Source organism: Microtus pennsylvanicus, chromosome 21 (assembly GCF_037038515.1).
Source record: "Microtus pennsylvanicus isolate mMicPen1 chromosome 21, mMicPen1.hap1, whole genome shotgun sequence".
Lineage (NCBI taxonomy): Eukaryota > Metazoa > Chordata > Mammalia > Rodentia > Cricetidae > Microtus > Microtus pennsylvanicus.
The window spans coordinates 32,696,986-32,708,982 of NC_134599.1; the positions used below are offsets into that span (position 1 = coordinate 32,696,986).

Below are 11,997 nucleotides of genomic sequence, written 5' to 3' on the forward strand. Positions count from 1 at the left end.
AGAGGGTTTCGATTTTCCTGGGACTGGGGTTACAGACAATTGTGAGCAGTCACATGGATTCTGGGAATTGACCTGTGTCCTCTGGATGAGCCACTAGTGTTCTTAAGCACTGAGCCATCTCTCTCACCTCTTTCCCAGCACTTTAAATATGTGAAAATGAACAACCCAAGACACATAAGAATACACACTCATTCTTTGTTTTTTGCCATGAGGACAGTTTTTTTTAAGCACGTGGGTCCTTTTTCTACCTTTTTCATGAACACTACAATTTTTAATATGTGGATTTATTAATGTTGGGTCTCCAAGGGTAGTTGAGACTGTATCTTAGAGTTTCCATCAATAACCTTTTTAAAAATTTTCTTAACATTGGTGGTGATAACTTCCTAATAGGTTAAACATTAAAATGACAACGACTATTACAGATTTCAGTTGTGTCCACATTTTGCTTTAGTTTCTTTGTATATCTTAATATCTGAAATATATACAGTATATATCAAGTCTTTTTGTAACTAACCCTTTGAAAACAAGTTAAAGGCATCATAGTATTTTGCCTGTTTAGCATTTCAGGGCATGGCTTATTTTAGAACTGGAATGGTTTTTATGTGGCAATAATACCATTATACCTAGGGAAATGAAATTTTATAGTTCCATAAAATGCCAAATCTAAATTTTCTTATTTGTTCCTGAAATAACTGTTGCTGTGGGTTTTTTTGGTGCTTGACACTTTTGAGGAGCCTTTGCCAGCTTTCCTGTATCCCAGCCTACTTTCTGAATTTGCGTTACTGCTTTCTTACGGTTCCATTAGTGTTACTTTCCCCATCCCTCTTTTCTGGCACATAGAAAGCCAGGGCAATTAGGTTTCTATCGCACATTTTGGAAAGAGTGCATGCTATGATTCATTCGTGATGGTGTACATAAAAGGGGCATGTGTGAGACTCGTGATGGTGTGCGTGACAGACACGTGTGTGAGGCTGCCGTGGTGGTGTGCAGGAGGGGCACGTGTGTGAGGCTGCCGTGGTGGTGTGCGTGACGGACACGTGTGTGAGGCTGCCGTGGTGGTGTGCAGGAGGGGCACGTGTGTGAGGCTGCCGTGGTGGTGTGCAGGAGGGGCACGTGTGAGGCTGCTTTGTGTTCACTTCATCAGGTAATGAGATCCTTCTTTGCTAAGAAGACTGCTTAAGAATACTTAAGACTACTTAAGAGTAGTCATAATTTCAAAAACCTGTGGAATTTCCAGTATTAGGGTTTAAAATAATTTATCTAGAGGCGGCTTTATTAAAATACTGTATTTTAAGGCAAGTAAAAATGTCTTTCAAAAGTTTTAAATCTCTAAAAGAATCCAGTTTCAATCTTTGTAGTTTTGCTTTCTCTGTTTTCCTGCTCGCCATTAGCAGCAATGAAGACACTAACATTCTGATGACCGCTCTCCTGTCCTCTGTCTCGCTTTCAAACACTGTTTCCCTTTGAACTAAGTCATTTAAGCCTGCAATTTTTTAAAAGTAAGTTATTTTAGAAAATGTTCGTACAAGAATTCTAAAAGCAAAGTTTCAGATTAAACTTCAAGTAGTAATTAGAATAAGACAAACTAGTTCATGGTAATTGACTAAAAATAACAATAACTTAATTACAAGTTTTTATTAATCTGCACAGGTAAGAACTGATAATTAATGAAAATGTTCGCTTAACTGTGTTGCTTATGGTAGAGAAAAATAGTGCTTTGTGTGATGTTATGAGATACATGTGATATCCTCGTTTGTCTACTGACGCTGGGGTCTTAAATCTTAAAAAAAGGCCTCCGATGAAGCAGAGGAAAGTGGATCACAGGGAAAATTGGTGGAAGCTCTCAGGCAAATGAGAATTAATCATAGGGGAAACTACCGACAACTTCTGGAGGAGATGCTGACTAGTTACAGGCTAGCTAAAGTAGAGGGAGAAGAAGGCCCGGCCGACCCGGCTGCTGCAGCTGCTGCTTCGAACAGTGACGCTGAAAACCCAGTGGCCATGCAGGAAAGACTCACTGAATCAGAAAGTGGTCTTGGTGAATTAGACAGCTGTAATGAAGATGCAGGGACAAAGATGAGTGGTGAAAAAATATGACCTTTTTTGGGTAATATTTTTGTGATCTTGATTTGACAGTTTTTACTTAGGAAGTATAATGTGTGCATTTATATAACCATTTTGTTATTTGAATGTTGGAAAACTAGTTTTCTTATATTCCTATAGCCTTGTTTTTTTAAAGGCCTTTGAATAAACATTTATGATAGTTTAAAATTGACTATTTATAGTATTTTGAATTTAATGAAGTTATTTTGCATTGTATGCCAGAAATTAGGTTGCCATTATGAAAGTCAGCAGTTAATTCTTAATAACTAGGATTAGAAATTATTGATTGGAAAGACAACTATACATTGTGAAAAACTTGTTAATGTAGAATTACACTGCTTATTTTATATATCATACATGCGTAGTTAGCTTTGTAATACATTTGTGTTTAATTATTATTTTAGTTCTTGAAAAAATGGCTGGTGCTGGCCTATAACTTTCTTTCAGAGTTGATAATCTATGTGCTGTTTGATTTGTTTATATTTTACATCTCTGTAGTTTTATTTTTAGAAGTTGTTGAGATACTGGATGTGTGGTTATTTTTCCTTTCTCTGTATTCTTTATGAAACATTTTTAAAAGAACTATGTACTACTCATAGCTTTCATCTGTATATTCTGTATAGCTTATTACTATACATATAAAAATGTATGTCAACCAAGTGTTTAGAATGAAATTATCAGTGTTAAGTCCAAATAAAGCATGTGATGTGGAATAATCTATGCATGTTGTACTTTTTTTAGTTTTTATTTATTTAACAATCAGGTTCGGGATACTGGAAAACTAAAGTAAATTTATAACTATTAAATTCCGAACAATTTGGATTAGCTGTTATCAACGAAAGAGAAAAACATCTTAATTAAAAAATAGGTCTTGCTTACTTAAAAGTACCTCAGTTCTGCTGCCTTTTTCTGTGGTGTGGAACACTCATTTTCAAATAGTTTGGCACATGTAGCTGTTTAAGAAAGCTTTCCCATGAGCACATCAAAGGTTGCGACATTTTCCAGTTTCGTTATAAGTATTCATCAGGCATTAATTAGCAAATGTACGAATCCTAAGCTGTTTTAAAAATAGATTTAAGTTTTGCCTTGTTTAAAATAGATAATTTAAATTACAAAATATTTTAAACATTTTTTTTTTGCTATACATTAACTTAGGTTTTTATTCGATAGTCTATGTTTAAAGTTGCTTAAGGTAACATAATTTAAAAGTTTGGAATCTTCGCATGTAGCTGATATTTTGATACATTTTTTTCCCAAGCCTGAATATTTTTAAAGTGTTTTTGAGAAAGGAAGGCCATTAGGTGAAGAGGGGAGGGGACAAATCCCAACAGTTTTCTATATTCGATATACATGTATGCACACAGTATACATTACACACACCTCTCTGCTAAAATGACCTTTTCTAATAAAGAAAGGAAGGTAAATTGTTCACCTAATTTGTTTTCTTTTGAAAGTCAGTCCACCCGGAGTGGTACAGGTACATAATAACAATATTCTTCCTTTTCTCTTCTTGTAGGGCGCTGGAGATCTAGAAGACCCATGATAGCCTTAGAAACCTTCTAAAATGCTTTTGATTCTGAAATTGGGGGAAAAACTTTTAATCACATTTTCTTCAATACAAGGGGAAATATTCTTTGGATTCCCACTGTTTTGTGATATGAGCAGAACCCGCTAGCCCTTCCCATTATTTGTCCCATTTGTACTTCCTGGTAATCCCCACGCAGAGCATTGCCTGCTCTCTACAGTATTTTACAGCTCAGGCATCTGGTTACAGCTGTAGTGAGGTTTTGGCCCTAGAAAACAACGGAATTGTATACCACAAATAACATGTGCCTAAGGTGCATGGGAATATAGTTAGCTATACTCCGAAGATACATTGTGGGTTTTTTTTTTTTAAAGCAAAACAAAACACGACATATAAGCATATAAGAGTAAAGAACTGTAAGAAAAGTTCCAGTTTTTCAGTTCACCAAGTTGGAAGCTTTTTGTAGTTTTGTGGGTTTTAATTTCATTTGAGCAATTTACTATAGAATATGTATTTATTACTGTTATTTAAATTTTTTCCAATTTCCTTGTATTACCAAACTGGGTTCTCCAATAATATTCACTTTGTAAAATTGCCTTGCTTCAAGATACGGTCTTTGGCAATAATATAAACTTTTACAAATTTTATGCATGTATCTACTACATCCTTCAACTCTTTCTAGATCTTTTTTGAAACCACATGAATTAATTTATGACTATTTATAATTTGCTTTGTCATCTTAATGCTTCAAATTCTTCTAATTGATGAGATTTGCCTTTATAATGTAAATTGTGATTTTCCTTTTGTTTTACATGTGGGTTTCTATAGTTTTGATTTTTCAGCTTTTAAGATACAAGTTTTATGTAATTTGGTATAATTTTTAACTGTTATTTTAAAAGTTTCCGAATATCACATTGAAATACTATAAATACATTTAAAAGCATCTATTTTAGATCTAAGGGAAATCTACAGAGATATTTTCATGGGTTCAGTAACCTTTTATAACATTGAGCACGGTACAGAGTGGCCGTCACATAAGGTACCTAAATTATTTAGTTCTGTTTTTATCCCTCAGTTTTGCATGTATTAAATTCAGTCAGTGCTGAACTTGAAGAGTAAATATTTATCAAAAAGAAGTTACCAGAGTTCAGAGAAGTGGTGAATGTATCCATTTGTACATGGTTTACATGTTGTGGATGCTTTGTAAACATTTTCCTCTCTGTTTAATTGTGTTTGAACAGGTTGTAGTTGCCTTTGTGTGTAGTTAAAAATGAGTCATCATCTGGTCCTGCGCAGAATGGAATTCCTGGTATTTCTGTATCATTTTCCTGAGCTGTCTGGGAGCCACATGTTTGCATGCAGATGGCTTTCCTGACCACTTGGGTTCCTGTGCACCTGATTTTTGCTCTGAAAGGAATTACTGCCACAACATATTTTATTTATTCTTTAGATTTTAGCCTTGTAAGTTAAAGTGCTTTACATGATGGTGTTAAAAAGCTACTTGTCCCTTTATTGAGGTTTGGGGGGTATTAAAAAATGGGGAATGAAGAACGTAAAATGGTTTGTTTAACCTTCCACTCTGCTCCGGCCCGTCCTGAGAGTACCTGTCCAGAATGGTATTGTGATGCTTCGTACGATGCAGTAACCAACTTGTTACTTAAATAAAGAATTGATTTTAAAACACTGTGACATACTACTCTTTGGTGTGATTTTCAAAAATAAAAGTGCAACTTTGGCTGTTTAAATCCATATCATTGGCATACTTGTGAAATCCTGATATGAGCATAGATGGATGAAATCAGCCAGACCAGGTAGGGCAGTACTAGTTAACTTCTCTGCTCCAGACTACCTGCTGCTGCCACGTGAGGGTAGTGGTCCTCGTGGTAGAAAGACTGCATCCATGTTTAATGTTTACTCTTGTGAACTTTGTAGTCCAGTTATTTCTAAAGTTTGTCTCAGCACCCATTTGTAACCTTAAATTTTAGATGTCACAAAGTACTTTTTGCTTTGTGGATTCTACTGGTGTTCATTGTGTTGGAGTTTAGAGTGCACTTTATGTGGAACTATAAAACCCCTGTTAGTAGTAATAACATTGGTTTATGACAAGAACTTTCCAAGTAAACAAAGGAAGTGACATAAAAAGTGGCTGGATTCTTCTCTCTGCCTTTTAAATGTCTTTTCTTTTGTGTGCTGCCTGTCACATTCTGGTGTTTGTAGAAACCTGGCAATACACAGATACTAGCTAGGAAAGAGACTGTGGAGGTTGAAGCCTGTCTTTGAGAAGACTCTGTGTGTGTTGTCAATGTGAGGTCAGATTTCTATCTGTGCATGTTGGCCATTTAGAAAATACTGAATTGTATAATTTTTTTGAATGCTGACATTTTTATTATGCAGTAGTTAAATGTATTTGTTAATATGATTGATTTTTTTTTTTTAAATCTTGGAAGTATTGAGAAGCTATCAAGCTCATGGTGTTGGAAAGAGTTTTCAGGATTTTAATTTTCTTTTGAAAGGTGACATTTTATCATTGGCAACAAATACTGTCAGTTGTTCTCCTAGAGCGACACGTTCGATTCGTTTACTGTAGAGAAAATGTCTCCTGGATAATCACAGCCTGTCAGTCATTCTTTGACATTAGCAGTGTGGTTTTGGTTTTTTTTTCCCCCATGAAAGGTGGCTAGTTCAGTGCACAGCTCAAATAATAGTCCCTTAGAACCAGTACTAATCACTTTATTTTTACACAGGATTTTAAAGACGATGTACGCTTAAGGAGAGAAGTTACTTTTGTTTCGAGGTGGTCTTGATAGATAAATATATAGCTAGAGTGGCCTCAGATTTAGGATCCCCTAAATTTGCTGAAGGCAGCCAAATAGTGTTCAGTGAAAATTATATTGTAATTTTTACATAAGCTGAGGAATCCCTAGGTGTACGGAAATTAGATGTAGTGGTCATTAACACTAGAATTTAAGCGATTTTATTTCCGTGCTTGTCTCCCCACCCTCCATATTTAACTTTAGATTAATATTTAGAAATATTCTTTCTTTGAGTCCAAAAGAAAAGACTAGGTAATCGGTTTCGGTTCGTTTATTTGCTTTTGTTCTGCTGGGAATCGAACCCAGGATCTTCAGCATGACAGGAAAGACTCATGCTTCCTAGCAGCCTAAGGGGTCTGTTTTTGTTCCTTTTTGGTGATTTATGTCAGTGTGATCTAGAAGTAAAGCTTAAGTTCTCCTTAATGTGTATTCCATGGCTTCTTGGTCTCAACCCCAGAGTGCTTCTGTCTTTTCCTGTTTGGTCTCACAAAGCTCTGGCTGGCCTCAAACTCAGAGGTCCATCTCTTGAAAGGTGAATTAGAGGTGAGTAAGACTGACTTTGAGAAGATGGAAATTAGGAAGTCAGTTGTCCTAAGTATTTTGGCAGATGAAACTAAATGATTTATAAGAAAGGACACTTGGAAAAAGCCCTTGCCTTGGTTGTTAGTGGTGATGGGATTGTACATGGAAGGTGGAAAAGAAAAGTGGGGTTCATTCGGGGTTTTTTTTTGTTCGTTTTTTTCTTTGGTTTGGTTTGGTCCCTTCCTCCCCCCGAGACAGGGTTACTCTGTGTAGCTCTGACTGTCCTGGAACTCACTATGTAGACCACCAGGCTGTCCTTGAACTCGGAGAGATCCACCTGCCTCCGACTCCTTCACTCTTTGAGTGCTGGGATTTCAGGTGTGTGCCACCACTGGTGTTCTTAAAAGAGATCATCGTTGCTGTCACTGCTTGGCTTGGCAGCGCACACTAGTGTTCAGGAATAGGAGGCAAAAAGGATTACAGGTTTGAAGACAGCTTCAGCTACATAGTTGAGAAACCCTGTCTCAAGCACAAAACTGTCGCCCCTTCCCTACAGATCCACCCACCATGTTTTGTTTTGGGTGTTATGAAGAGGAAATTGTGTTTCCTAGCCTCAGGTTTAAACTTAACCTGTTAAGTTTCTTCTATATCCCCCTCTTTGAGAAAGAGAGTTGTTAACAAGCGTAGTATTCAGTTTTGTGACTGTACCGTTCAAGTATTGGTTATTTGCAAATTCCAGATTGTACTGCACCAGGCATCCTGCATGTGCTCTGGGCATGTAGTAATACTGCTTATTCTAGAAATAAGGTGACTTAATGACTGGGTCATTAAGGATTCATATTTCCAAGTTGGTGTTTCCAATCCGTCCCATTCTATCCTCATTGATACTCCATATTGTGTACCTTGAGTTTCATCAGTGAGGCAGGCGGTGCAGTACCTCATACAATTCAGATTTCTCATTGCATGTGAAAATGTGTATAGGCCTTCTGAGTTCCTTCTCTGAAGTCAGTTCTCAAATCCTTTGCACATTGTTCTTTTGAGTCAGTCTCTTCCCCATTTGTCTTTTTTAGTTTCTAGTCTTTGTTTGCTGAGTTCAAACTCTATCTTTGTTTTTTATCACTTGTTACTTTAGTAGCACATGGGGCCTCTTGTTATTTAACATTTTCCCTATGTTTTCTTACATTTTTAATTGGTTGGGTTTTTGTTGTTGAGGGATATTTTATTTTGTGGGTCTAGAACTCAGTCTTTTAGTCCAGACTGGCCTCAAATTCAGGACAGTTCTTTCTCAGCCTCCCAGTTGCCAGGGGTACATGCTGAGCTGCCTGCTGTGTAAGCTTTTAGAGATCCAGTCCTGGTGAGTGGGAGCATTCCTTGCATCTGTTTGCTTCAAGCTCTGAAGTAAGCAGGCTGCACTCCTATTGACAAGGTCACTCACTGCCCAGATCTTTCCATGTTGCCCCATTCGCTGTGTTGAATCCATCTTGGATGCCACAGTGAGAAAGTGCAGAGCCTCTTGGATCTGAGTAGGAAGCCTTGACAGCAGACAGGAAGATGCCCTCGTCCTGAGATTTTGGAAGTTTTCTTTCCCCATGTACATCTCTAGGGTTTTTGTTTGTTTTTTGATTCATAGTATTGATAATTGCTTTTTCATGTAGCTGCTGTGTCAACACCAAGCCTCTTATCAAATACTGCTTACCTAACCATGCATGGTCCATTTCTGCTACCTACATTTTGTTGCCTTTTGTCTGTTAGCTACTATAGCCTCAAAAGCCGATTCCTGGTGGTCATGTCTTCATTTTACTTGACTTTAGTTCTTTTTAGTAAAAATGGAATTAATATATATTCTCTTAATAGATCCATTTGGAATCTAAAATTGGGTGCCTTCTCATGAATATTGCCTTATATATTTCTTTTGTATATATGTCATTTGTGTGTCTATGTGTGTAGGCATGTATGCCCCAAAGTACACATAGAAATTAGGACAACATGCAGTACTGAGTTCTCTCTCTCCTATTACCGTGTGGGTCCCAGGGATCAAACTCATGTCATTCTTGACAACAGACTTCTTTCCCCGATGAGCTGTCTTGCCAGCCCCTGTGTTGTGTACTTATGAACAGTAGAGTGCTGTATTGCTCATTCAATCTCATCCACCCCATGGCTCCCTTCTTTACCATGTTAGGCCGTGTTACAGCTTGGGCAAAAGGAAAATTTAGTCTTAATTGTTAATCAAAGTTAGGATATTTAATATCGTTTTGATTTTGACCTTTTATTCTTATATTTTAAAAACTATCCCATTTAAGATACTGAATTCCCACTCCTTAATTGTCATCAGGTAAAGTGTCTTTCAGGTGCACCCTAACGTATTTGAAGTGACTATCTCTAGACTTTCCTAATTTAAGGCAGATGTTACCAAGGAAGAGTAGCCCCATGAGAGAAATATATTATTAGATGATGTCTTTTTTAAAAGCTTAAATTGATTACAAGTTGCTTTATTCTATAATATCTGAATTTTGCTGTCATTGGCAAAGCCGTAATGATTAGTGGCGCTCTGCCCACTTTGTCAGGCTTGTTACTAGTTTAGTTCGTGACTAAGTGCTGTGTCCTGTTGAACTGCATATGTTACATTCAAATGGTGTTTGAAATTATTTCCAGAGGACCACCCTGGTTTAGCTGTAAGTGAAAGCTTAAGTCTTACAGTAGTGTGTAATGAATTTTAGTAAAGCCTTGTTCTGAAGTCGGATCGTCGTTTTTCCTTATGCTACACCTCAGAAGAATGTGTACAGTCTTAGCATTGACAGCCTATGGGTATGTCAGTGGGCTAAGTACACAAGTTGTGCGCATGAACTCTTCTACAGGACTAGCTACTTTTTTTGAGACGGGGCTTGCTGTGTACCTTCACCCGTGGCTCAGCCTCCAGTGTTTAGGAATTACAGCTAGACCAGTGACTCCCTGATAGGCATTGGGAAGGTGAGCTTGTAAGTTTTTCCTTACAGAAAAGACATCAAGACCTTAACACCCGTGAAATTTGTGTAGCAGTTATAAAGTGAGTGAGTGTCGCTTTCTGTAATTCTTTTTCAGTTCAAGCTCATTTCCCTTTTATTAAAGCTCAAGTTGCTGTTACATGCTTTTATTCTCAAGGAAGTATAAACTTATATTCAATTGAAATGTTGTCAGGTGTCTGTTTTAGTCGAGCACCAATAAATCCTTGGGAAGCTCGTCAATAGGAGTTATAGATTGTTGGCGCCAAGTTTCTGTGGGGTGGAGATTCCACATTCATTTAGAGTTCATGTTCTGGTCACGTACTAGGATTTTTTTAAAAATGAGTTTTTAAATGAAAACAAAATATAGAAATAAAATTTAAATGGTTCTGAATTGTTTTATGATGGTGTCAGTTTTATACCTGTAGTTTACAACAATGCCCATCTTTTTTTCCACTTTCTCATTTTGCACTTTTCCAGTTTGGTGGGTAAATATCGTAATGTATTTTTCTGGTTTAATTCCCAATTATTTTGTTATAGTATGTGAACTTTTAATCTCATTTGTTTAGGTATATCTTTTATTAAAGTATGCTTGTATATTCTGTTAATTTTTCTTTAAATTTAACAAATTAACTATTAGTCTTACATATTCATGAGTTATTTCCTCCACCTCCCTCTAATGCTGTTTGTGGTTTGTTAGTGCAAGAATAACTAAACTCCTACTAAAGTAAGCACAGTGTCGCCACAGCCGCCCTGTGTCTCAGATCCTGCTGTGGTTTTCCCTCTACTGGGGCAGCTTTCCCTCTGGCAGAGTAAGTGCTCTCAGCTATAGTGGGAGATGGACCCCAGAAGGCTGCGAGGCTCAGATGTGCACAGTACTGTAGAGTTCTTACTCATCAGAATATCTTCCCTTGAGGGTCCATTGTTAACTCAAATTTGGTGAGGTTTCTTTGCTTTCACTTTGAAGTTTTTAAGATAGTTTATATAAGCAGTGAAGATCTTACATGCTAAATTTGATGAACTGTACGGAGTCGTGTATATTCAAAAGTTTTAGAATATTATCATTTTCTTCAACAGTTTTACCAACCTTCAATTGCATTCACTGACAATGTATTCATATTATGAGTAAGTAAATGCAATTTTTCCTTTATGACTTTGTTCTTTTTAGTAAATACAGGTACAAACATTTAATACAACTGGAACTTAAGGATCAAAATCTAACACAGCATCTTCCTCTAACTCTCCCATTGCCCCATGGTTCCAGCTCTTGCAGAAGCCAGCCTTTCCCATTCTTTATACTCACTGTTGCATTTGCTTGTATGGACATTACACGTCACTGTACTGTAGCCGGATCTTGTCATCTTGAATATCAGCTTTATAATATATTTGATTATCTGTGCCCCTCATTCTACTTCAAACAACAACAAAAGTTAAATGTGTTTACTCCTCGGGATGAGCTTTGGATAATGTGGGCAGTATTTCACTGTTGGCTGTGTTTAAACATGCATAGATTAAATTGCTGGCAGGTAATATTTTGAGCAGGGATTAGATCCATTTCAGGAAGATGCTACGCTTTGTAATTACACAAGTGTTTATAAAACCCAACTACAGTTTGGGTTTTCTTTATATGGTCTGCTCTTCTCAATTAGTTCCTTATTTCATATTTCTTAGTGCTGTTATGAATGAATTGTCCCTCTACCCCCAAAATAGGGCTTAGCTGTTAGTCACTTAGAAGCAAATGGTCTCAATGTCTATCATTTCCACCAGATGGCAGCCTTGGACACATCCATTTGTAAACTCAGCTGAGAACTCTGGTGACAAAGCAGTGGCTGATCGACCTACCAAGAGCCCAGAAGTACAAAGAAGAACAAAAAGTTTTGTTTTGTTTCCATAACCTTGAAAGAAAAAGTGAGTCCAGGAGTACATCGTTACAGTATCTGTTCTACTTTGAGGTTTAATCGTCTAGCCCATCAGAAGGCAGAGAAGAGATCCCACCTTGCCTTTTAAAACCTTGCTTTTCCATGTTCATGCAATAAATGTATGTGGCTTCTTGGTA

General features: G+C 37.1%; 1 protein-coding gene across 10 annotated transcripts in view; it reads left to right on the forward strand.

Moving 5' to 3' along the window:
* The window catches only part of Ppm1b (protein phosphatase, Mg2+/Mn2+ dependent 1B), a 58,853-nt gene extending 46,856 nt beyond the window's left edge, over positions 1-11,997 (forward strand). For 4 of the 10 annotated variants that reach the window (XM_075955264.1, XM_075955266.1, XM_075955263.1 and 1 more), the window contains one exon: positions 3,620-5,317. In XM_075955264.1, the coding sequence (XP_075811379.1) occupies positions 3,620-3,646 (27 nt within the window). In that variant the 3' untranslated portion in view covers positions 3,647-5,317. Of the gene's footprint in view, positions 1-1,791; positions 2,824-3,619; positions 5,318-11,018; positions 11,067-11,708 lie in introns of those variants that run through there. The other 6 variants (XM_075955259.1, XM_075955267.1, XM_075955258.1 and 3 more) reach the window with 3 other exon arrangements.